The 27110-nt window shown below is 36.6% G+C and overlaps 1 protein-coding gene across 1 annotated transcript; it reads left to right on the forward strand.

The window, feature by feature from the left end:
* The first annotated feature begins 195 nt into the window (after positions 1 to 195).
* LOC107807441 (uncharacterized) lies at positions 196 to 27110 on the forward strand. Its single transcript, XM_075222811.1, has 24 exons — positions 196 to 576; positions 695 to 804; positions 2137 to 2209; positions 2404 to 2465; positions 4308 to 4449; positions 5247 to 5465; positions 5638 to 5704; positions 8185 to 8584; positions 9544 to 9691; positions 9777 to 9937; positions 11779 to 11878; positions 13345 to 13419; positions 13547 to 13681; positions 14265 to 14354; positions 14859 to 15035; positions 15116 to 15220; positions 15296 to 15454; positions 15945 to 15989; positions 16101 to 16322; positions 24918 to 25024; positions 25136 to 25192; positions 25285 to 25345; positions 25430 to 25672; positions 26554 to 27110. The coding sequence occupies exons 1-23, from the start codon at positions 436 to 438 to the stop codon at positions 25589 to 25591; spliced, it is 3018 nt and encodes a 1005-aa protein (XP_075078912.1). The 5' UTR covers positions 196 to 435; the 3' UTR covers positions 25592 to 25672; positions 26554 to 27110.

Genomic DNA, 27110 nt, shown 5'->3' on the forward strand with positions numbered 1-27110 from the left:
AAAAAACTCCAAAATTGTTTTTCAAAATTTTCACTCAAATCACTCACAAAACTTTAAAAACAAGCCAAAATTATATTTATGTTAAAACATAATTCTAAATTTCAAATACTGCTCACTTAAAATGCAACTTATTAGTCGCATTTTCAAGTCCGATTATGAGAAATCCATTTAAGTCGCATTGACCATATACAAATTATAAGTACACGGATATACTCTTCAAAACGTGAGCAGGCCCTTTGCTGAGGGCAGAACTACAACATTTTTCTGTTCTCCTTCATTCCTTCCATTTTGTTCCTATCGGATCGCTAATCCATTGCCATTTCCATTCAAAACCCTCCGCAGAATCCCCAAATTCTTCGCATTTTCCCATTCTACGGTTCGACTCAGTATCAACTCAACGCCGGAACTCAACCGAATCTTCAACACCTTAACGCCATGGCTCTGTCAGCCTCCGACTTACCGGCGATGTATTCGTTGCTGACAAATTCACTCAGTGGCGAACAAAACGTGCGTAAACCAGCTGAAACTGCCCTAGCTCAATCAGAAAACCGCCCTGGTTTTTGTTCTTGTCTCATGGTAAACCTTTTTTTTTTTTTTTTTTGCATTCGATTTTGTTGTTTAGGGTTTTTGAAGTACGTACATTGAATGATAAACTTGTGGAAATGGTGATGTTTTGTTGCCAATTTGTATGTAGGAAGTGATTACTGCTAAGGACTTAATGTCTCAAGTGGATGTTCGATTAATGGCATCCGTCTACTTCAAAAATAGCATTAATCGGTATTGGAGGAGCAGGCGCGATTCCTCGTGAGTATTTCGCCTTGCTTTGAGTTTGTTACTAATACACATATGCATTTATGTTTATTGTGTGTGTAAGATAAGTTAGTGTACTCCCCGAATTGTACAGAAAAATCCTTCGAAATTGCTTAACAGATATAACTAGTTCTCAAATTCTGGAAATTTAGGGATGAAGATGAAAAGAATGGCATGCTTGCTTGGGGATTATTATTATTATTATTATTATTATTATTATTATTATTATTATTATTATTATTATTATTATTATTATTATTATTATTATTTCTGATTTTCTCATTTTGTAAAACAACTTGCGCATCTAGACTATTCCACTGTGTACTTGCTACCTCCACCAACACTATTACCGATAACTTGCCAACCAATGCTTAGGTAGATGGGAAAAAATCAACTTGTGTTTTCAGCCTCCACTGGGATTTGGGAATGCTAGGAATTATTATACTCCTTATATCCCAAAGTGATCATGTCCTTTGAAAATTTTGTCTTATATGCTGCAGAAATTCCCTGTTTTTTTCCTAACTAGCTATTCTAGATGATGCCTTAAGTTATGTTTGACTGAATAGTTATTCGTTAAAGGAAATGGACCCCCATATATTGGGACTTTTGGGTAACAGACAGTAAATTGAGATTGATGAGTATCACTGTATCAGTTATTAGCATACGTTCCTGCTTCATTGTCTAAAGTGAAGTAATCATGCAAAGGAAATGATCAGATCATATTGTTGAGCTTTTGTTATTTTTCCTGTGAAGGAACCATTCTGAATGCATTTAGACTTATAAAATTTATTTCCAAGATATTTACCAAAGAAATTACTCATTTACAGCTTACAAGGTAATATTAGCTTGGAACTTGTCAAAAGGTAAATTGATAGTGTTATTCGGGATATCAAATCAAACTATGTACCTTTCCTCACTCTCTCTCTCTCTATATATATATACACACACACACACACACACACAGATAGATGATATTCTGTGCTAAAATAAAATTATGGAAGTATAGTTATAAATGCTAAAGAAGTCAATATGTGGGATAAGAAGTCACCATATGGGAAAGTTGGACGTTACTGTCAATATAATGATGGAAAATTTTAGTGATTAGGTAGGTTATTATCCAATTTGTTGGTGGATGCAACATATGAATGTGGATTGAATTGTCAGATTGCTTGTTCTTCCCAGGACTCTAGCACACTCCAAACATCTTTTTATTTTGGGTGATTTGCTTTTTATGTTCCATATGTTGTGATTTCTCCTCCCCGCATGTTTTATATTTGTATTACTGCTGTAAATGACTATTTGCTTCTTTCTGAAACATCTTGGCAGGGGAATTAGCAGCGAGGAGAAACTACATTTAAGACAAAAGCTGTTGTCACACTTGGGGGAAGAGAATTATCAGGTGATGCTGCTTTACTTTTTTTTTTGGTTTAGTAACGAGTATACAGTTAGCTGGAGCTCTCTTTGCGCTAAAATTTGTTCATTCCTGTTATTGACATTTGTTGCTTCAACTGCTATCACCACTTAGATATATGCATAATTTTGTCATTGGTGCTTGCCTGATTTCTCAACTGGGTGCATGATTGCATGATGCAGATTGCCCTTACGTTGTCTGTGATCATCTCAAAGATTGCTCGGATTGACTACCCCAAAGAATGGTAATTTTTTTGTTATGATTCAACTACGATAAATTATTGAGGAAGAACTATTCTATCTTTTGTCTTTTATGATTATTGTCTTGACTTCTTAGATTTTTTTTTTTAACATAAAGAGATTATAGAAAGAAATATGAAATCACAAGATGTTGTGGTTCACATTTTAGATGTCAAAGGGTTAAACCCTAACTGACAATTACAAGGCCCTTTTGGCGCCCAGGGGTTATAGCTCAATTGGCAAAGATTGAGGGACTTGTGTCTTAGGTTAAAGGTTCGAGCCCTACGCCAAGCAAATTAACAAGTATTTAAATAGAGAAGGCTAGAGGGGAGAGCCCATCATACCCGAGTTTCGAAGGCTGCGATTGGCCCAAAGGGTTGGCTCCAGAGGGATTTCTCGGTAATTAACTTCCTTTTGTCTGGGGTAGACGCAGCCTCCTTATGCTCATTCTGAAGATTTGAACTATTCTAGTGAAAGGATTCCTTTGCTTGTCCACTCTTAACATAATCAGTTTTTTTAATTGGTAATTCACATGTAATTCATCTGATGGACGAATCACTTGGCCCATACCCCAACCTATCGACCAGAATTGAAAATCGCTTGGTTATCTTGCCAGAGCTGTCTCAAATTTTCACAGAATGGTGATTCTGTACCATGTATTTCGGCCAAAAATCTCATGCTTTCAATTTTATTGGGATAATTTTTGGTTTAAGTGCAAATCCAAATTTATATAGCTTTAGTTGATAGAGTTAAAGAGTGGCTGGAGTCATCCAAGAGGCCCTAGAGAAGTTAATGGTTTTGGTCTCTCAACTGTACTACTGTAGTTACCTGATTTCTTTTCCTTGACCACCAAGATGAATATTTTTAAGTTATAAAGCAAAACTAACCACTGATGGTTTTTGTTTGTGTTGGTTCTGATGTAAACTAAGTTTCTACCAGCTTTTACATTTATGTGACTTATCCATCCTAATTGCCATAATTCTTGTTTTGATACATTTGATTTTTATGGAATTGAAGAGTGTGTCAAGGTGAAGAATTGTCCTTTAATAGTGTTATAGTGTTGGTTACGACAGCACTTGTTTTGTTCCCTTTTCAAAAGTTATCCAACATAAAGAGATTATCTGCTAGAGCTTCTTTTTGATATTAGCTTCTTTTTGAAGGATATAGATCTTTGCTGCACCGTTCTAATTACTTGCTTCTTGATGACATGTTAATCAATTGACAGTTACTCATTAAAAAAAAACAAATGAAGGCATTATGGAGATAGACTGGGGCTTTGAAGTTATTATCCATTTATATGATCCTTATAAATTATTACTAATTTAGACTCAATTCATTTTTACTCAATTAACAAGTTTGGTTCTGTAGAGGTCCTTGTTTTTTTTTTTTCCTTTTACTGCCAATTTCACAAACATACCTTTTCTTGTTATAGCTTATTATCAGCTATCAAATATTAACCAGTCAAATCAAGCGGAAAGAGCATAGTCAGTTGCATTTGAATCAAATCAGGTGTTCAAACCCACCAGGGGTATTAAAATAGCTGATTATTGCATATTAGAACTATAGCATTCCACCTTGAGCTCTATATTATACCTCGTTCTCTAGTACTATCCTGATTCAGTCTTGGTGGTCAAGAAGATAATGCTGTTGTTCTAGGTGGTTATATTGGCAATACTGTGGATTGCCATAATCCCTAAGATCTCTCCCGGTCCTTAATGGGCTTGCTTCTCTATGCTTTGGTTGGTTGTGTTCTGATAGTTATAATGAAATTTTATCGTCTAATTACCTTTCTGGTATTTTCCATCTTTATCTATGCACTTATCTTTGATTTTTGAATTCTTGTACAGGCCAGATCTCTTTTCCTTTTTAGCACAACAGCTTCAATCGGCCAATATTCTTACTTCGCATAGAATATTCATGATTCTTTACAGAACCTTGAAGGAGTTGTCTACAAAGCGGCTTACATCAGACCAAAGGACGTTTGCTGAGGTGCTGTCATTTGTCTTCTTCTTCTTCTTCTTCTTCTTCTTCTTCCTGCATACTCTTTATATCTTTGAGGACCAAGTGATTTTCTGAAAAGTTAAAAGGTTTGGCAGTGCATCTCTATATCTCCTCAAAGTTGCATTAAGTATTAGACTTATAACTAAGACATTTAGTCCTCATTTGGGAAGAGAACACTAAGAAATCTATCTCCAGCTAGCTAGTTTTTCTTTCTTTGAGTTGTGGGAGTCTTGTGTTGTCAACTTTTGGGTTCAATAGCTGAATTGTAGGTAAGAGCTCAAATATGACACAGCACGCTTGCTACTATCTATTTTATAGAACCTTTCCACCTTGTTTATAAATAATATAGCCTAAAGTTAGCTTGACGACATTCACACACATGCTTTTAGATGTTTGTACATTACATGTATCATTAGCTAGTGTTGTTGCATTGGCATCCTGAGGTCATCATATAATTTTACCCCAAGGTGTTAGAATGCCTACTCTTTGTCCATGTGAATCATAATTTGGCGTATCCTCCTCTTCTTCATCTGTCCCATCACTTTCTGCTTTATTTTGCTGACTGCTCATTTGAAATCTCTTTCTCATTTCACTTATTGGTCATTAGGTGACAGCTTAGTTTTGAGTATCGAAGTAAACTATCTTATCCACCATTTCCCTAATAATTTTCGGTCATCACATACTTTTGGCTCTTTGAGTCTGCTGTGGATTGTGGTCATAAACTTTAATATGAAGGATTGCACTTGCTGAGGCGTCTCACTTGTTATTTTGTGTTCTTTTAACAGATATCCTCCCAGTTCTTCGATTACAGTTGGCATCTTTGGCAGACTGATGTGCAGACAATACTCCATGGCTTCTCAGCTCTTGCTCAAACTTTTGGTGGGAATGCTGCTGAGTTGAATCATGATGATCTCTACCTTACATGCGAGAGATGGTTTCTATGTTCAAAGATAATAAGGCAGTTGATAATTTCTGGTTTTCCAAGTGATGCCAAAACCTTACAAGTATGGATCAATTCTTTCTTAACTAACTCCCCTCCTCCCACTCCTCACCCCCCCACCCCCCCCAAAAAAAAAAAAAAATCAATAGGAGAGAAAAAGGGGGGTTTCTAGCTAATTCCCGTTGGTCAGAGTGGTTTATTGACTTTTTCTTCCCCTCTCCCCCCACAAATTTTAGGAGGTGCGGAATGTCAAAGAGGTTGCTCCGGTGCTGTTGAATGCCATCCAATCGCTACTTCCATACTGTGAGAACTGACTTTGGATCCTTATCTAAACTTCGTATTTACTTCTGCTCTATGATTATTTTTTGTTTGAATATACTTGCATTTATTCTAGTGTTAGTGTATCATATCAGAGTATTCAGGTCAGGCAACGTTAATTCTTTCCCCTAAGTGCCACCTGGAGAAAATGCATTGAAATGCTATTCCAGAGTAATTTTAAATTTGTTTGCTTATGCCGTAGTACTCCTAGGGGTCATTAACTAAAGTGTTGTTTGCTGACTTCTACTAGGAAGGAACACTGTGAGGTACTCAAAGAATATTGTGGTTGACTCGGAATTTTTTTTGTTGGTTATTTCGGGTGCTTCATTGTTGGCCAAGTGTAACAAAGAGGTCTTTTCTCTATTTTCTTTCTATTTCTCTCCACAAACAACTAACTGTGTCACAAGTTATCCTCTTTCATGTGACCTGATTGGAGAACTCGCGGTGCACAATGTTTTGTCAGTTTACTGCTACAGGTGCAGATGTTATTTTTCTTATGTGGAGAAAAATGGTGTTGTACTTTCTCATTAGAAAAAAGAAAATTGGTGTTTGTGCTGTTGGTAAACTTTCCTGAGTTATTTCAAGTAATCCCTGGCTGTACATATACTTTATATATAGAGTAGAATTTCTGTCACTGGTTTCATTTGTGAATTAAAAAAGTATATTTCAATCCACTGCACCGGTTTCATTCCTGAACTTAAAAAGTATATTTCAATCCAACCACAAATGCACTTAAGAAATTTAAGGCAACTTGCTTGTCTCAGATATTGACGTTCTCGTGACAGTCTTTGGGGCATGCTTATGATTTTATCTATAACTAGGAAATATCATTCAACAAATGACAACATCATTAACTTACTAACCTTTATAAAGGCCAGCATGCATCCTTTAAGTGAGTACAAGAACAGCTACTCCCCAATCCCAAAGAAGTTGGGGTCGACAACATCTACGCCTCAGTCCCATACAAGTTGGGTCGGCTATATGAATCCTTAGCGACCCTGTTTCTTCATTTAAGCTCAACTTATATTATCATCATACCAAATAAAAAAGTGAAAAATAAGCGCTCTCTCTCTCTCTCTATATATATATATATATATAATAGTAATAATAATAACAATGATGATAATAATAATATTAAAAGTTCTCAATAACTTTACTAGCGTATAAATCTATGATAAAGTCAAAATACTCCTAAAGAAGCATCAGGTTCAAAGTCGACATACCAACAAGACTTAAAACCTATTTCCAACTAGTAGATATCACCTATATCGATCTTTTTCTTTCTTTGTGCCCTATCTTTAGCTAAGTTTGCGTTGATTCCGAGACCAAATAAAAAAAAGTGAAAAATAAGCGCTCTCTCTCTCTCTCTATATATATACATACATGTATGTATGTACGTACATATATACATATGTATGTACGTATGTATGTACATACATGTATGTATGTATGTACATACATACATATATACATGTATATATACATATAAGTCTGCATTGATTCCGAGAAATTGTATGTCTTTCCAGGCAACTTCCTTTCATGTGTGTTTTTAGGAGTTGATATTCCTTTCATGTGATTATAGGTCTACCTCTTCCTTTTAACACCTTCACTTATCATAGTTTCTCACCTACAGACTAGTGTATCTGTCGGCTGACGTAGGACATGACCAAACCATTTCAAACGACTTTCTCTCGTTTTATCTTCAATGCGTGCTACTTGCACTTTCCGGGGAATGTTTTCATTTTTAATCTTATATGATTGCATATCCATCTTAGTATCCGTATCTCTGCAACACCATCTTGTGGATATCTTGTACTTTAGCGGCCCGACTTTCACTACGATAGAACACTGCCGGTCTTGTAACTGTTTTTTAGAACTTACCTTTTTCACTTTTATAGGCATCCTTCTATCACATAGCATCCTTATAGAGTAACTTAATAAAAAGTGCTTGTGTTGATTGTGCCTTGCTATGCCAAAGTTTCTGCATCTGACAAGTGATTCATTGCAGCTCTAGTGACAAGCTTTGAAGCTGCTTGGGACTCCTTAAATACTACAATTTTGCTAAATTACTGCTACCTTACACTATTAAATGTTGATTAGCATGATATTATGCCTCAACTTTTCTTCCCTCAGACAGTATATAGTGGAAACCCGAATTCTTGTTTTATTGGATACTAGGAAAGGAAGATTGACAAAGGAAAGTAGAATGAAAAGGTAGAAATGAGCAAATTTTCATTGTCTCCCTTCTGTTTGATTGATAATATAACAGAGAAAAAGTAAAAGAAAAATGAGATTTGAACTTTTTTTTTTTTGGGGTGGAGGTGTGTGGGGGTAAAAGTTTTTAAAATTTTCCTTGCTTCCTATTTTTTCTCCATTGCTTTGATGCTGCCTAACAAAAGTAGGGAATATGTTTTATTAATGCCTTCTGAACTAGGAGATATCCTTATCACTACTTAAATTTGCAGATTCATCTTTCGGGGAACATCATCCTAAATTTTGGGACTTCTTAAAAAGGGCTTGTACAAAGTTAATGAAGATTTTAGTCGCTATCCAGCAGCGACATCCTTATTCTTTCGGGGATAAATGTGTCCTTCCACTTCTCATGAAATTCTGTTTAAGCAAGATTATAGATCCTGAACCACATATTATGTCTTTTGAGCAATTCATGATTCAATGTATGGTAATGGTGAAAACCATTTTGGAATGTAAAGAGTATAAGACAAGATTGACAGGACGTGTCGTTGATGAAAATAGGGTAACATTTGAGCAGATGAAGCAAAACATATCTAGTACGGTTGCTGGCCTTCTTACTTCCCTTTTGCCTACGGAGCGGGTTGTGCTCCTGTGTAATGTATTGATAAGGAGGTGAGGCATCCCAACTCTTTATGGTCTTCTGTTGTTGCTATTTTTATGTGAAGAAATCGATTTCCTGAATTAAGGCTTGCAAGCACCACATTATAAATGAACAAGATTAACAATTTTTAATGATCTTTTGGTCCTCATCTCCATTCTCATTTGTGGTAGACCAGTCATAACATCCTTAATCAATCTAGATAGTCCAACTTGAGTGGCGCAATTTTTGGTGCCGTAGCTCGCTAGTAGTATTAGATGATGTTCCACTCATTACATCGTTTGGTCTTACAGGGTTATTTTAGATGTGTGTAGGGTGTGAAGGAGGTGGAGAAGGTGCAATAAAGGGTAGTTCTACTTTTAGGAAAGTTGTACACTTGTACTTTTAGGACAGTGCAAAATGATAAATCCTGCTATGTGAGATGGCCTATTCTGACTTCTGAGGACATTAGAATAACTGAAATGTCCTCTTGATCACTTGTGTTGTCTTTCCAAGCGCCATTTTGGTACCTGGCAAACACTTTCAGTTTCTGTTGACTTCAAACACTCACCGATTTGCACAATAAACTGAAACAAGCATTTAGAAGGGAGTGAAGGTGGAGATTTATTCTGCTATGTGAGATGGCCTATTCTGACTTCTGAGGACATTAGAATAATTAAAATATCCTCTTGATCACTTAATTTTGGTACCTGACAAACACTTTCAGTTTCTGTTGACTTCAAACACTCTCCAATTTGCACAATAAACTGAAAAGAGCATTTACTTATCAAAAAGAAAACCAAAAGAAGGGAGTGAAGGTGGAGATTACTTTCTTAATTTCTAGGTATCATCTGAATGTCCATAAGCTACGAGGAAAGGGGGTAGTTTGAATATGAATTGATGGTTCAATCTTCTGAGAGAAAATTTAACCCCTTGTAATTAAAATATGTTGTTGTGACATGTCTCTTTATTCTTGCAATTTCTCCAAATGTAGGCACTTTGTTCTGACTGCAAGTGATATGGAGGAATGGTACCAGAACCCAGAGTCTTTCTATCACGAGCAGGATTCAGTACTATGGTCAGAGAAACTAAGGCCATGTGCTGAAGCTCTATATATTGTCTTGTTTGAAAATAATGGTCAGGTATGTTTACCCCCATTCGCTGTGTTATTCGACAATCTTAACATATTGCCTTAATCCCCGTATGAACCTTTTATTTGATCTTCAGTTGCTAGGACCTGTTGTTGTCTCTATTCTGCAAGAGGCTATGAGTGGTTGCCCTTCTGCAGTTAATGAAATAACTCCGGCACTGCTTCTGAAGGACGCTGCCTATGGTGCTGCTGCATACATTTACTATGAGCTCTCGAACTATTTGAGTTTCAAGGATTGGTATGTGCTTTTATATGCTGGAAATATTGCTGAATCAAATAGATTTGACCCCTCAGACATGTTCTAGAATTTTCTATCCTCTACTATATTACCAATGGCATCTGAAACAGGGGATTCTCTTAAAATTCCAAATAAAGGAACCCTAACATGTCAAAAAGTTAAATCAGTGGTGATAAAACTAGCTAGAGCAACCACACTAGCACTGGAATGAGCCATTTGGTCCTTCCAAAGTGGCAGTTAACCATCATTACAATAAAAACAAGCCACAAAGTAGTACAGGAATGGAAGTTGCTATTATTAATAAATCCCTTTATCAAAAACAAAGTACAGGGATGGATATAGTAACCACTGTTAATGTGACTGATAGAAGAACCACTGTTAATGTGACCGATCAAAAAAAAAAAACCACAGTTGATGTGCCATAAAAGAAAATATCAGTTATGAAAATCCTCAATTATTCACCATTTCATTAGCCTATATCACAACATATTAAATTGTGAAAAATATGTTAAGCCTAAAGGAAGTTCATTTATGTAGTTCGCGACAAGAAATCTGTAGAAGTAGAGACAAAAGAGGAAGAACTTCATACCCCAGTATTGTAAAAAGCTTAAATCATGAGAGACAAATCTCTGGTGAAAGCAACGTAGATGCAGTCACAAAATGTAAATCGTGGTTATTGATAAAGCTTTTATTTTTTTTTTATTTTTTTTTTTGTGTGTGTTTTGCCCAATGCAATCCTAGGAGGTTGTTCCCGGGGAACTCTGGAGTTACTAGGTTCTTCTTCTTTCCTCTTATTCTCTGGCTTTCTGCCCCAAGACCTTACAAATTTAGCCCTAAATCGAACCTCTTTGATGTCCAAATCAAATTGGAGAGATCTTGTACATGTTTATTGCTTTGCTTTGTATGGAGGAAACTTTTTGGAGAGATCTTGTACGTGTTAAGGAGGAAACTTTTTGTGCACCAATATTTGTCCTATAAATTCTTGATGAAGTTGCATTTCCTCGTTAGAAATACTCTTTGAAGAATAAAAGAAATAGCAAATGATAGGTGGCTTCGCGTTGATGTGTTATTCATATGAATGGAATGAATAAAGTCAACAACATTTTTCTCAACATCATGATTTATTAAGCACTTTTCTCCTATAATCTTAAAGTAAATTTAAGTGCCGTGCATATTGAATGGTTTTGTTCTCCCATTGCTTAAGATAGTGAAACCTAAGTTGCTCGGACTCGGGTGCGGGTATCCGATACGGGGACGGATTCGAGTATCGGATTCGGCAAAATCTAAATTTTAAGATTCGGAGGTGCGGATATGGATACGGGTGCGGGGATTCGGCTAGTAAAAATAGAGCTATAAAAAATATTGTAAATTTTGAGAGATATTCTGTGAAAAACTTACATGAATATTGTAGAATTCAACCTTTCATTCTCCAAGATGGACATTATTCTTTCATTCTCCTAAATCTGTTTTATTTTTGATTTTGAGAAATCAAAATCTCAATTTTTCTCCCAAATTTGTTGATGGACTCCGGTCAAAGTGTCCGAAGTCAGTTGACCGAATCCGGGACGTATCCCGCTCCCGTCCCGTCTCGTATCGGGACGGGGACGATACCAAAATAGAAGAGTCCGCGCAACTTAGAGTGAAACTCAGATACGAGATGGGGACGGCACCAAAATCGAAGAGTTCGCGCAACTTAGAGTGAAACTCAGCTGTTAGAGACCACTCTGCTATACGTCATCATTATTCAATATATCACTAGAAATTTTTGTTTGGGTTTGAAAGTTGAAAGTCAAGTTCTATTGACAGTATAGGTCTTCACAGTCTCTTAACATATTATGCAGGTTCAATGGTGCATTGTCCTTGGAGTTGTCAAATGATCATCCCAATATGCGGATCATACACAGAAAAGTAGCACTAATACTTGGACAATGGGTTTCAGAGGTAATGTGACTGCAGTTATAAAAAAGGAGAATTGCCCGGAAATCCCTTTACACAGTGTTTGAATCAAGAAGGGTAGATGGAAAGTTAAAGATGTATGCTTCTTCATTTTTGTCAATTTTGGAATGGGTTAGAAGGGCTGAAATGCAAGAGTTACTTACCTTCCACTTTTTCTTCCTTAAGAAACAAGGGAGATGAAGCTTTTCTCTTCCCTTCTTTTGGGTTGAATAACTTCCCCTTCTGCAGCTCCTCTTTTAATCCTATTACACAAGACTATTACTTTCCTTCTCCTTGTTGAGATTGAGCATAGATGAATCTCATTGAGCCTCCACACTGCAGTGATAATAAGTTATTTAATCTTTGAGGTTTGAAGTTTCCTTTATGAACTTATCGTAACTCTTGGTTGTCCCCAGTTCCATGTTCTTGAATAGGTCAAACAAATGCTTTTCATTATTCTTTTTACCAATCTATAACTTCAACAGCAACCACTAAGGACGATATCAAGTAATTTTAATTCTCTTTTGTCATCACAGAGATACAGGAAAAAGAGGAAAACCGTTATTCAAGAATCTTTTTAATAAAAGAAGTTCAGCATTCTGTTAGTGAGAGTTCATGAGTGACAAGTTGTCCAAAAGACCCTAACAAGCGTCTGCCCTAGGGGAAAGATTATATGCTGTTCCTCACATTTCTACATACTTCCGCTTTAATTTTAAGTTACTTTATTTGGGTTTCTTGGATCAATTGCAGTACTATTTGGGTTTTTACTAAAATTTGCCAGACTATAAGTTTAATGATCACTTAATGGAGTCAAGCAAAGTGTTTCTATCGCAATTGTGCTCATACTTGTCTTGGAAGTCAAGCATAAGAAATTTATGTAGTTGGTGTTGGATTCCCAGTATGTATAAGGTGTATTTATGGGAATTTATAAAGAGAGGAGTATTCTATGAAATGTCCATGCAATCTTCTCTCTTCAATCAGCAGATCTGGTAAGACATTTTTTAATATGGTGAATCATTGTTGGTTCTTGGTAATCTAAAATTAGTATTGTATCTGGATCTGTAATTGGAAATCTTCGAGTGTTTCTGTTTTCTAATTTTCTTGCTCCATTCATATGCTATCCTTCCACTGGCAATTGTAGGTTGTGAACCTCTTCCATTGTCCTAATATCACCGGGATTCAGGGAAGAGTAAATAGAGGAATTGGTTCAATGCTGGCGTCATGCCATCACGTTTTTGGTTATTTTTTTTCTCAGATGTTATTAAGCCTCTCAAAAAATAAATAAATTTGCTAGTGCATTTGACTGACCATCACCCAGATTATTTGATCAAGGGAGGTTAAGTTCGATATGTAAGCTTTAAAGTGTCAAGACTTCTATATGATGTATCTGTGCTTTGTTATATGTGCCATTACCCATAGTTTTTTGGAGCTAGTGATCGCACATACTTTTGTGTAACTATGTTTTCTGGCAGATTAAAGATGACACCAGAAGAGCAGTTTATTGTGCTCTAATCAGATTGCTTCAGGAAAATGACTTGTGTGTAAGGGTATGCCACATTTTATTCAAAGCAACTGCCTTCTGAAACAAGTTGTACATCTATCATTGTTTTCTGAACTTTGAGTTCCCATTGATTCACTTTATGTTATACTGAAGCTACTTTGTCTCTTCTTTAGCTGACAGCATGCCGGTCCTTGTATTTTCATATTGAAGATGCAAATTTTAATGAGAAAGAGTTCTTAGATCTTCTTCCCATATGTTGGGATTTGTGTTTCAAATTGGTGGACGAAGTACAGGAATTTGACTCGAAGGTAGATATCAGCTGGTGTTCTTCGTAACTTCACACAGCCTATTTAGTTCTCATTTATTCATTCATCTATTATTTTTTTTTCCTGTGTGTAATTCTATCCTATTTCTGGTATACTTAGTTCCATGGACCTTCGCAATAACTTTCAGTAAAGGGGAAGCAGTACTGATTCAGTGGTTTAATACACACACTTAAGCTAATTTTTCAACATATTTTGGGTTTTATTTGTGGTTGTTACTTGTTGATGCTTGACTAGATTAGTATGGTTGAGGAGACACACAAATATTTGGAGGGGCAGGTTAGAAGGAGGGATCCATCTCCGAGTTATCTCTTTCCTTGTTCTTTTTCTTTGTTCTGTATAAAGAAATGCTCATGTTATAGTTGTCAGAAAATGGACAAAAAAGGAGAAGAAAAAGTAACAAGATTTGTCCCTTTCACTTTTTTAGCATCATGGAAATCCTTTTTTTCGACTTATGATCTGTTCTTCAATCCGTCTTCGGTTTTCATTTTATTACGGAATCTTCTACATATTACAGTTGCTTTTAAGTTTTCTGTTCACAGTGTTTTCTTTTTGATAAAATTTTCAGGTTCAAGTTTTGAATACTATCTCTGTTCTGATAGCACGTGTTACTGAAATAATGCCATATGCAAACAAGTTGGTGCTATTTTTCCAAAAGGTATCTTTTTGGGCTTTCTTCTGCTACTTCTTGTTGATGGGTTCACTTAAGTATGAAAATTTATGTGTAGTTGAAGTTTTGTTTTATTGCGTTACCATTCCAGAGTACAATCTCTGTAAGAATTAAGATTTTCCTGAAATTTCTTTTAGATGTTAGGAAAAGGCTCAGGACTTTATAGTAAAGCCTTTTCATTGGTAATGCCTTTGAAATTACTACTGGTGGACCAGTATCCATGTGAGTGGTAGATCTATGAGTCACTTCATGCTGTTTCTCAAGCATCTTGTTTGGAGACCCAAACTTGATTACCTCTATTGTCCTTACTCTCGTTTTGTTTAGTTTGTAAGGGAGGACATGTAAATACATCCAGAGAAGACTTTGTTGAGAGAATTGCATGTGAGAGCAGGGATTCTTAAAGAATTCCATGTGTTTTTGTTTCCATTATGTTGTATCTGCGTGATTTTTACTGTTATTTCTTTTTGCTGATTAGAGCTGTTCCTTTGTCAGGCATGGGAAGAATCTTCTAGTGAAAGCATCTTGCAGATTCAACTTCTTACTGCACTGAAAAATTTCGTAGTTGCTCTTGGTTATCAGTCAACTAAATCATACAGCATGTTGTTGCCGATTTTGCAAAGTGGAATTAACGTAAACAGCCCTGATGAACTTCTAGAAGACTGCATGCAGGCATGTTTTACACGTGGCCCATTTAATTGATTAATTTCATGTTAAAACGGTGTTCTAATTCCAGCCAGGTTATCATGCAGTTATGGGAAGCAACACTAATCAATGCGCCTTCTATGGTACCAGATTTGTTGGGATATTTCCCATGTCTTGTGGAAATCTTGGAAAGAAGTTTTGATCACTTGAAGGTTGAGGAGAGATTTAACGAACTAATATTTTCAGTTGTCGATTGGTTTTTGTGCTGATCTTCCATTGACATGTAGGTTGCCACCAATATCATTGAAGACTATGTTATTTTGGGTGGAAGGGAATTTCTCAATTTGCATGCGTCTAGTGTTGCTAAACTTCTAGATCTGGTGGTTGGGAATGTTAACGACAAGGGATTACTCTCAGTTATTCCAGTCATTGACATTCTAGTTCAGGTGATTGATTTCTTTGTCACTTTTATTAAATTATGTATTTGGAAGGCTGTGGATTAACCAAATAAATAATATGCTACCTAAGCTGCTTTAGTTTCAGTGTACTTTTGAACAGGAGTGCAAATGCTCAGAAATGAAGGGAGACTAAAAAAGTAATGACATGCTTCTTAAAATGTATAATTCCATATGTTCTGAATTTGAGCTTAGATAAGAGAAAAGTAAAGGCTAAAGAGTAGTTGATATGATTCTTAAAACCCTCAATTCCGTTTGTTCTACAATTTGAGCTTTGATAAGGTTAAAACGGATCAAAACTAAGTTTCAGTACAAGCTTCTCATGTTATGATTTTGTGCTTTGATAAGATAAAAATGTATCAAAACCAGGTTTCAATACAAACTTCTCATGAACTCCCACTAGAACATTAGTGGATATAATATAGACCTAAAAGGGTGCGTCCTATGAATGATATGTGCTGATGCTTTTGTGATGTGGCAGTGTTTCCCGATGGAAGCGCCTCAGCTAATCAGCTCCACTCTGCAGGTAGTTGTAGTTCTCTGCTATGTCTTTTCTGTTTTTTTCTAGGCACTCCAACATGTCTGTTTACCTTTTCTTTTATGGAATGATTTGATGTGGTTCCATGAATGTTGCCAGAAATTAATAATCACGTGCCTGACTGGGGGAGATGATCATGATCCTTCCAAGGCAGCTGTAAAAGCATCATCGGCAGCCCTGCTGGCAAGGGTTTTGGTGATGAACACCAATTATCTTGCACAGCTGACTTCTGATCCATCACTGTCTATACACCTTCAGAAATCTGGTTTTCCTGGTGAAGAAAATATACTACTTTGCCTAGTTGACATATGGCTTGAAAAGGTAAGTTAAATGATTAAATTTTGAGTTTTGATAGATATCATTGTGATTGATGGTTTTCTTTAGGACCTCTACAAAACCTGAGTTGGTATTTATGATGGTAAATGTGTTCTTGGTTTGTTTGTTCAATCAAAATATTGTATCAAGGTGCAAATATGGGAGCCATATCCATTACGATCCCAGTTGAGCACAAACATAGATGAGAGGCCTTTCCAGAACTATCAGAGAGATGCTACTAGTTACAATAGTATAACTGACATTTCGGCCGTAGCATCATTCAGTATAAGATGACCTATCACAAAAATCATACAGTATAAGATGAACTATTTGACATATCAATCATGTGAACTTGTATGGCTATGAATGCACTTCTACCATAAATACACTTCTATAGTAACAGGAGTTGCGACAGTTTCCTGAACCTGAAGATGGTCTATGGTATTATCAGTTTATAGGAAGCTAGTATGCTTGTATTCTTTTATCAGTAACGAAGAATGATTTTGTTCACGATCAGAGCCAATCACGTTGGTGTTTGGCCTTTTACAAAAGTTGGCCATCCCCTGTGCAAGAACGACGACTGGGATCACCTCTACAAATAACTCCAGAAAAGTGCTAATGAAGTCCTACCATATTTTGCTGCTCATGTACTTCCTGAAGTTTACACCATAAAGCCAACATACACGAACATATATATGCACACGCATATATACATATATACACACAATATATATATACACACACACTAGTGTCTCGGCTTTGCTTCGGTTGTCAGATGCCAACATACACGAACATATATATGCACATGCATGTATACATATACACACACACACACACACACACACACATATATATATATATATGATAGTGTCTCGGCTTTGCTTCGGTTGTCAGATTGGTTTGCTTGTTATTGCCTCTCCCCTTTCTCCTTCCTGAGCCGAGGGTCTTTCGAAAACAGCCTCTCTGCCTTTTTAAAGGCAGGGGTAAGGTCTGCGTACACTCTACCCTCCCCAGACCCCATTAGTGGGACTTCACTGGGTTTGTTGTTGTTGTTGTTGTAGTGTCTCGACACGTGCTTTGCTGCACGTGTATGCCTAGTCGTGTATCACACAGTTTTATAAAATAATATTAATATTATTAAGTCAAATCTTTGAGTAATTAATTATACATGAAAGAACTAAGTACAAGTTTCTATGAATGCTAAATATGGTTTTTCGTATAGAGGCTTGTTTATCGAGGTAAAGATAATTAAGTATCATCTGAAACCTACAAAGATGAACAATCCAAGTTTAAATAGATACGTGTGATTTTTTCAAGAGGCCCAGTGTATCGCCTATCACTTCTACGGAGAGCTTTGATTCCCGATCCACTGGATCCATACTCACACCATGCACCTTCACCCATAATTCCAAAATTTTAGCTCAATATTGACATTACCAATCAAATACACCAGAAAGAAAAAGTGAGGAAAGAAGATGTGAAGTTCATATTTGTAGGCCTCGTTTTTTTTTCAATTTTATAAATAAGGTATTTAGGTTATTTAGAATAGGTCTTTAACTTTTTAGTTTTAGGGTTCAAACTTTTTTTAATAATATAATATAGATTTAGATTTGTATATACCCACAGGGACTCTTTTTAATTGATGCTAATTCAACATAATCTTCTTCATTTGCTCACAAATTTAATTTATTTGAATTTAAAATGTAGTAATTATTCAAGTGCCAGAGTACTAATTAAGGATCATCAGGATCCTTTTGATATTGTTCCCAAAAGACCCAATTATTTAGGAGTTTGAATATGCGTCTTTTGCAATTTAAGTTTGAATTTGTTGCAAATAAACATGACTTGATAGTGCTTATTGACTATTTTGTTCATTTCTTCTCACCCACTTGTTCTACAAATTTGGCATGAAATATTAGACGTTATTCTTAATTTCATTCTCCTTTTATGTTTAGTTTTCTTAATGTTCCGTACAAATGGCGGAGAAGAAATAAACTATTCCTTCATAGATCAATATAATTTATTAGTTTGTAACACCAATCATAAAAATCAGATTGAATAGCTATAAATAATAGTATTATTTAATAATAATAATAATAATAATAATAAGAACAATATAAATAAAATGTTGTATCTTTTCTCTCATAGAGAGTCGTGCCTTTTAATAAAACAATTAACCTTTTGAAAAGTTTTTTCCTAAATGCTAAATTGTCTCTTTAAAATTTATGTACTAATGAAAGAAACACAACTATTTAGAGAAATACAATATAATCAGTATTTAAAAAAAAGGGTATTATGTCTTTATCTCTCAAGAGGTATCAAATTCATGATAACAGATCATCAACCTTTAAATTCAAGTTTTAATGTAAGACTAACCATGTCTTACTAACTTTGGAATATAATCTTTCACATAATACTTGCATGAAACTAAATTGTATACCAATAAGCTAATTTTATACGTCAAAATGAATAAATAATGTGCTCAGAATCTGATTCCTACGCCGAGGCACTTCCTTTACCATGGCATGAAGGAGAGCAATTGGAAGTTCATGGAATCCAACAGAGTATTCAACAACCTACAACAATAGAAACCTCCAAGTGGACCAAATTGGTTATGGGAAAAGTTTGCAAGACATTTGGGGTCAATACAGTGGGGTTTGAGCATGAAATTTTCGATTTAATTACGAGAATGGATCAAAAAAGACAGGTTCAATTGCAAAACAGGGGTTCACCATCTTCAACTAGTAGAAAGGGGAAAGGGAGGAAAAAAGGTGGTACAGAGGTTCGAAATTTATTTGCAATATCAACTATGAGGGAAGAAACAAAAGGGATCGGTGCAGGTATGGCAAGAATATGTCCACATGAAAGTGAAAATTCTCAGTTGGAACATTTGCGGTCTGAACAAGAAAAATAAAAGGAGTACTCTTGTATCTATAGTTAGAAAATGGAAACCTGACATCTTGTGTCTCCAAGAAACCAAAATGGAGAGCATTCCAACTTCTATGATTTACCAAATTTGGGGGAATAGGTGGGTAGATTGGGCATAATTGAAGGCTAGTGGCACTAGGGGTGGTATTCTTATCTTGTGGGATAAGAGAATGTGGAAGTGTATTGATTCTCTTCAAGGTTGCTTCACAATGACTTGCTTCCTTGAGAGCTTACATGAAGATTTTAGATGGGATTTTACAGGTGTATATGGACCTCACAACAATACAGAGAGGGAGGTCTTTTGGCAGGAACTAGGTGCAATAAGAGGAATTTGGGGTGATCAGTGGGTCGTAGGAGGGGATTTCAACGTTTGTAGGTTCGAATCTGAGAGGTTGAATTGTACTAGAAGGACCAAAGCTATGAAGAGCTTCTCAGAAACAATTGTGGACCTGCAACTAATGGATTTGCCTCTACAAGGGGCTCAATATACCTGGTCAAGAGGGGAGGACATTTTCCAAGCCTCACTGATCGACAGATTCCTAGTCTCTCTAGAATGGAATGAAAGCTTCAATGATGTCAAACAATTGGCTCTTCCAAGAGTTATTTCAGACCACAAACCTTTGTTGTTAGAAAGTGGAGAATGGGACACAACACCATCTTATTTCAAGTTCGAAAATATGTGGCTGCAACAAGAAGGATTCATTGATATGGTGAAGGGGTGGTGGCAGAACTATACAATAGGTGGCAGTCCAAATTTTGTACTCATCCAGAAGCTGAGGTGCTTGAAAAAAGATATTACCAACTGGAACAGGGAAGTCTTTGGTAAGCTAGACACGAGGAGAAGCAGAGCGCTAGATGATCTGTCAGTCCAGCTTGAAAAGCAAAGGTTCTTAGCTCTGAAAATGGAGTTGGAAAAGATTGCTAAAGCAGAAGAAACCTCATGGAGGCAGAAATCTAGATGTTTGTGGTTAAAAGAAGGGGATAAGAATACTAGATATTTCCATACAATGGCCAACTCACACAGGAGGTACAATTCTATTGACAAGCTCAAGATAGGCGATGAGATTACAAATGATAAAGAATTGATCAAGAAGGAGATCTTGAACTACTACCAGAATCTCTACAAAGAAAATGAAGAGTGGAGACCAACTTCCAGCTTTGATGATGTTGCCAGCCTATCAGAAGAAGAGAGAGAGACGCTAGAGCAATGCTTTGAGGAAGAAGAAGTATATGCCATCATTCAGTCATGTTCCCCTGATAAGGCCCCAGGACCAGATGGCTTCACTATGACTTTTTTCCAGAAGTCATGGGATTTCATCAAACCAGAGATCATGGCTGCACTTAATCAATTCCATCAGCAAGGTTACATGGTGAAATCATGCAATGCTTCATTTATTGCTCTGATTCCAAAAAAGAATGATGCTATTGAACTTAGGGACTATAGACCAATTAGCCTTATTGGTAGTGTATACAAGATTGTGGCCAAGCTGCTGGCAGAAAGATTGAAGAAAGTTGTAGGAAAGCTGGTGTCTGCTCACCAGAATGCATTCATCAAGCAAAGACAGATAACTGATGCAGCTCTAATTGCTAATGAGGTCTTGGATTGGAGGATTAAAAATGGGGAACCTGGTGTGATGTGTAAATTGGACATAGAGAAGGCATTTGATCAACTTAATTGGTCCTACTTGCTTTCTATTTTGAGGAAAATGGGGTTTGGGGACAAATGGTTGAAGTGGATCAAGTATTGCATCTCTACCGTCAAGTACTCAGTCTTAGTAAACAGAGGTCCTGTGGGCTTCTTCTCTCCTAAAAAAGGAATGAGGCAAGAGGATCCACTCTCTCCTTTCTTGTTCATACTAGCCATGAAGGGTTTAAGTAAAATGATTGAAAAGGCCAGGCAAATGCAGTGGATTCAGGGATTCAATGTAGGTACAAACATTGGGAACACTATTACTATATAACACTTACTGTATGCAGATGATACTCTGATCTTCTATGAGGCAAATAGAACTCAAATCATGTACTTGAATCTTACACTACTTCTCTTCGAAGCCTTATCAGGTCTACATGTCAACAAACTGAAAAGTATCATCTACCCTGTCAATAATGTACTTAACATTGAGGACCCGACAGAAATCTTGGGGTGCAGTATTGGAACACTACCTAGTACCTACTTGGGCCTACCACTGGGAGCTAAATTCAAAAGCTGTGAGATTTGGAATGGAGTTGTGGAAAATTTTGAGAAGAGGTTGGCTTCCTGGAAGTTGCAATACCTATCTATGGGGGGGGGAGAATAACTCTTATTAGCAGTGTACTTGACAGTATTCCTACTTACTTCGTGTCCTTGTTTCCCATCCCTATAAAGGTGCTAAAAAACTGGACAAATTAAGGAGACTTTTTATGGGAGGGGAATAGCAGTTCTCACAAATTTCATCTGGTAAAGTGGGACAAAGTCGTGCAGCCCAAGTGCAATGGTGGGGTTGGGGGTCAGAGATCTTGCCATGCAAAATAAGTGTCTGCTAATGAAGTGGTTATGGAGGTATGGTACAGATGATACAAGTCTTTGGAAGAAAGTGATGAATGCTAAACATGGGGAAAATGATAATTGGAGCACTAAAATTATCAATGCCCCCTACAGAGTAGGACCTTGGAAGTATATTAGCAAGTTAGGGAATGAATTTTTCTAGAATGTCCATTTCAAGCCGGGCAATGGAGCACACATCAAATTCTGGAAAGATAAGTGGCTCAACAATTCTACACTTATGGAGGACTATCCTAATCTTTTCCACTTTGCCCTGAACAAGAACTCCTCAATTTCAAAACTGAACTACCAATACTTGGGATGTGCACTTTAGAAGAGCAGCTCAAGACTGGGAGATTGAAAGCTTGATGGAAATGATAGCCAAAGTGGAGGCTTACAATATTGATGGGAATGCTTCAGACATGATGAGATGGGGCAGTAAGGGTAGTTTCACTGTCAAAGAATGTTATAGGCAACTCAATTCTCGGAATCAAGTTCTTGATGCATGGCCTTGGAAGCTGATATGGAGGACCAAATTATCAGTAAAGGTCATTGGTTTCAACTGGACAACCCTGCATGAAGCTTGCCTAACTCAAGATAATCTCAACAGAAGAGGGTTTCAACTGGTTAATAGATGTTATCTATGCAGGAGGAACTAGGAATCTATCAGTCACCTCTTCCTGCACTGTCCAGTAGCCACTGATATATGGAACATGTTCTATAGTATTTTTGGGATAAGTTGGGTCATGCCACAAAATCTGAGAGACGTGTACTTGACTTGGAGTCTTTGGCCAGTTGATAAGTCCATCAAAAAGATCTGGATTATGATACCTGCAGTTATTTTTTGGTGTCTATGGAATGAGAGAAACAAAAGATGTTTTGATGGCAACTCAACTCCAAACCACTCTATTAAAGCCAAATGTTTAACCAATCTTTTTTGCTGGACAAAGCTGTCCTCAATAGTTAGTACTGAACACTTTTTGGAGTTTATTAGCTCTCTTGTCCTAGATTGAGATATTGTATAGGGGCTAGCAACTCACTTTTGTTTTTTGTATATCTGCTTCTTGTAAGTAGCTTCTTGTACTCTTGCATCTTGTTGATGCCTTTTAATACAACAATTTATTTCATTAAAAAAATAATAATATAACTTTCTTGTTTCTAATCATAACATGTATGCAAGACACAATATATATTATGAGACCATGATCCTTTACCCTAACATTTATAGAATTTGTCTTTCATAAACCACTAAGGGTAGGAAACAACAAATAAAATATAAATCGAGTAAAAAAGTCGAGTAAAAGAAAATAGAACTTGTTTTGTCGTCATCAAACCATTCCAATCTCTCCAAATAATGGCCTGGCATGGTAGAATCCTTGCCAATGTCATCTGAAACCTTCTTTCATGAAATCGTATTACTTTGATGTAATTTTACCAGAGCACTATTCATAGCCAACTTCGCAGAGTCAAACACCGCTCCTTTGTAGATCTCTTTTTGTATTGATGTGTCAGTGCTCTTAAAATTCATTTCAATTCCTCCACCCTCATTTCTTTACTTTTGCTGTATCGTTAAAATTGCTGGGTTTGTTTTCTAAATGTGTGCCTTTAAGATAATTGCTTTAACTTTCAATCTATAAGACCATGTTTTTCCCCTCTTCAACATGATATTTATTCAAGGAGGCATCTCATTCAATCACAATGAACTTGGGTCTTAATGTTTGAAGACCGCGTAATTTCATCATCTAAAGTCAAAACATGTTTGATCTTCTAGTTCCTGGGAATCGATATGTACCAATATTGGTTGTGCAACCGTTGGTGAAACAATATCTTTCATTATGGAGGCATGTGTACTAACACGAGTACTATATAAAATTCGACAATGCCTATATTCTCATTTTTTATTCCCTCTAATCTGAAGAGCAATTGTTTTGTATTGTACTCAGAGTGCAGTTTTGCATTTTCCTTTTTCTCGTCTTATGGAAGGCTGTTTCATGAGTAGCTTTGTAACTATCTTCTCTTTGGTTTCACAAAGGCACAGTCGTACTTGGAAGGCCCCTAATTTGAAGAGTAGTATAAAATTAGAGAGTACCTAGGAATCGTTAGTTAGAAAATAATCTAAACATTAGTAACTAATCGTCAAGGGTTGCATCCTTCAATAAACTTGATATTTTTGGTTAATAATAGGGTTTTTGGATTTTTAGAAGGATATTTTGATAATTCAAGTTTTAATTTATGGGCTTTCCACTTTTAATATAATATAGGTAGATTGTTCCTTCTAGGCTTTTGCCAGCGGTAGGGTTCGAACCCGTGGCATGCACCTAACCCACATATCATGAACATCTATATTTTAATACCTATGCAAAGCTTGTTTACCCTCTAAACACCTGGAATTTCTTTCTATCCATAATGCCCAACAATCACAGATCTGGGATTGTCCTCCAAACTTTCTTCATCAATTTGTTCCTTCCTTTACCCCAATGACAATAGATCCTTCAACTCCCATTTCCTTTGCGCCTTCCGGATGACAGCCTACTTCTTCAGCACTCAGAATCACCTTTTCCAGTTCATGTAAGAGTAGGCCATCCCACTTGTGGGATTTTACTTGGTCGTTGTTGTTGTTGTTGTAAGAGTAAGGCCATCATTGACACTTCCCAGTTGAAATATTGCCTTCTAAAGTTCACGGACCAGCCAGTGCCACTCCAGCATTAGTGAACTTACAATCCTGCATCCTTAGTAAAACTATATATGTCAACAAAGGGTAGCAATTATTCTTGTTTCAACAAAATGTCCAATAGATGAAATTTCAGCGAGTAAAAGATCTGTTCTAATGGTAAATTGCGCGTCTGTACATGCCAGAAGTATGACTTTTTAGCTACTGTGCAAGTAAGATACATATTTCGTTTGTAGCAGCACCTCTTATGATTTTGACCTATGTCCGTGAATTATTTATCCATCTTCATTGTAGGTTCATGTTGTTAAGCCTGTATTGCTCACACTTGAGGTCTTGCATCTTCTCCATCCTTTTATAGAAAGTTTGGGGACGCTTAGCTTGAAATTCTTCTTTGAACCTAGTTCTGATAACGACTTTGTGTGGTTTCCGTACCTGAAGTTTTATGTTATCCTTGGTTTTTTGTTTTCTGAAATTTTCGTAGGTTGACAATGTTACTTCGTTCCAGAGGAAGACAATTGGTTTGGCCCTTTCTATAATTCTAACTTTGAGGTTGCCTCAAGTACTTGATAAGCTAGATCAGATTATGAGGTATCCAATTGAATTTGTATTCATGAAATTTATTTCTGTATTTGTTTTTAATTATCCTAATCTGATATGTACTTTTTGTTTATGCCAATCTAACCTCTATGCTTTTTCTAGTGTATGCACTAGTGTTATACTAGGTGGAAGTGAGGATTTAAGTGAAGAAGAGTCTAGGTATGGTCTATAATCTTGTTTTTACTTTACTGGCTCTTGAGGTTTTGACAACTAGTGAGACTCTCTTCTCATTATAAAATGTGAAACCACAGTAGTGACAGTGTAAACTCTAGCAAGCCTCATGTGCCGAGCAAGGAGTTGAGGAGGAGACAGGTAACCCCTGGTGCTAGTACTTATAAATGAATAGCGCAATGTAGCTTTTTACCGAATCAGTTTCTTAGGAGATTTTCTTTCTAGATGAAACTTTCAGACCCAATAAACCAGATTTCGTTGGAGAACTCAGTGAGAGACAATCTTCAGACTTGTTCAGCTCTTCATGGGGAATCCTTTAGTGCAGCCATTGGTAGACTGCACCCTGCAGTACTCAATCAATTAAAACAAGCATTGAAGATGCCATGAGTTAAATATTGGGTGTCAATTCTTGATGTAATTTTCTAAGTTGGTCTTTGAGTTCCAATGATCCCACCAAGGGTAAGGAAGGTGAGTCTATTCTTTTTATGCATGCATTTAAGTTTCTTCCTTCTCCTTGATCCCCAAATACAGAAAAATTTCATCTTGATGTGTTTTGGACATATGTTAAGGGGGGTGTATATGTCACAACAATGAATCTGTATTAATTTAAAGGAATACATGCAGTAGTGAATTATTATAACGGATCTTGCTCAAGGCTTTTGACTATGAAATTCTGCGTAAACTTCCTCTATTAATCTTGATATATAGGGTGTTTGTCTTGATTGCGATGGAAAACCACATGTATGTCTCAAATGTCTTTTGGTATTCACTCTCAAGTATGAACAAAAATGACAAAAGGGTGGCGGGAGGGGGGACATTATGCTGCAAGATTTCTTTCATATTTTATGGATTTAGTTTTGTTTAAGCTCAAGTCAGTGATTTCCTCTCACCTTTGCTTGCAAATTGAAAAAAATAACCAAACAGCTGACAAAAATGGGAATAACTTCTAATATCATGGAGATTATTTCAAAATGTAGTACAGTGGTTTCTGAAGTTCCTTTTTTTTTTTTTGGAAATGGTAAGGTGTAGGTTTCTGAAGTTGATTGATTATTCGACACTTACATTTGATCCTCGCAATCTGCAAAACTTCCATTTGGCCTCTCACTTTAACTTGCTATGTAACATTTTGCTTTAGTAGACTATCTTCACCCTAACATTGACCTGCATCGCCCCGCCTGCCTGCTTTATATTCTTTCCCAGAACTCTGTGTGTGTGTGTTCCTTGTATCATTTGAAGGTGAAAGTTCGTTTGTTGATGAATGTAAGATTGCTAGGGAGCTCTTGGTTTGCATCTGTTTATGTTTCCTATCTTTACCAAGATTAAAACTGATGTAGTTTTCTACTGTCCAGGTCTCACTTAGAAGCATGCTGCCCGGTTATTAATGAAATATTCCGAAAGTTCCATTTTTTCGCCCCTATGATTTGGTTGGATTTTGTTGTTCTGGATGGGTGAGCACCAATTTGTTCACTTTTTGGGCCCTAGTTGTGCAGGGGGGCTGGTGTTGACCCAATTTTTCTCTCCATTTGGCCTTCGGGCTTACATTGTAAATAGCATGATCCTCTCATGTCGTGGTTTTTAAGGCATAAGGATCAGAGCTTGAGGTCTCAAGTGCATGAAATACTTTATAGTGTGCAGTTTAGATTACTGCGTTCAGTTTCTTCGCCTCTTCAAAGGTATACCGAGTTTCATGTTTCATGTGTGAAAATGTGACGGCATTTTACCATTGCTCAACCAGGCAAGGACAATGGCGGAGCCACTCCTAGAGACGACAATTTGGCTTAACGACATTATCCGACTATTCTAGTTGTGTGCTTGTGGTTTTTTTTTTTTTTTTTTAATTTCTTTGATGTGTTTGAAACAATATATTTTTCAATGCATTTAGCGGCTACATTGGTTCAAATTTCAA

Source organism: Nicotiana tabacum, chromosome 10 (assembly GCF_000715075.1).
Source record: "Nicotiana tabacum cultivar K326 chromosome 10, ASM71507v2, whole genome shotgun sequence".
Classification (NCBI taxonomy): domain Eukaryota; kingdom Viridiplantae; phylum Streptophyta; class Magnoliopsida; order Solanales; family Solanaceae; genus Nicotiana; species Nicotiana tabacum.

Excerpts from the sequence above, each read along its gene's own strand:
- LOC107807441 (XM_075222811.1), top strand. The coding sequence starts at position 436 with ATGGCTCTGTCAGCCTCCGACTTACCGGCGATGTATTCGTTGCTGACA. Across the intron at positions 2,466-4,307 it reads ATTGACTACCCCAAAGAATG|GCCAGATCTCTTTTCCTTTT; the intron begins GTAATTTTTTTG and ends ATTCTTGTACAG. Across the intron at positions 25,193-25,284 it reads TTAAGTGAAGAAGAGTCTAG|TAGTGACAGTGTAAACTCTA; the intron begins GTATGGTCTATA and ends GTGAAACCACAG.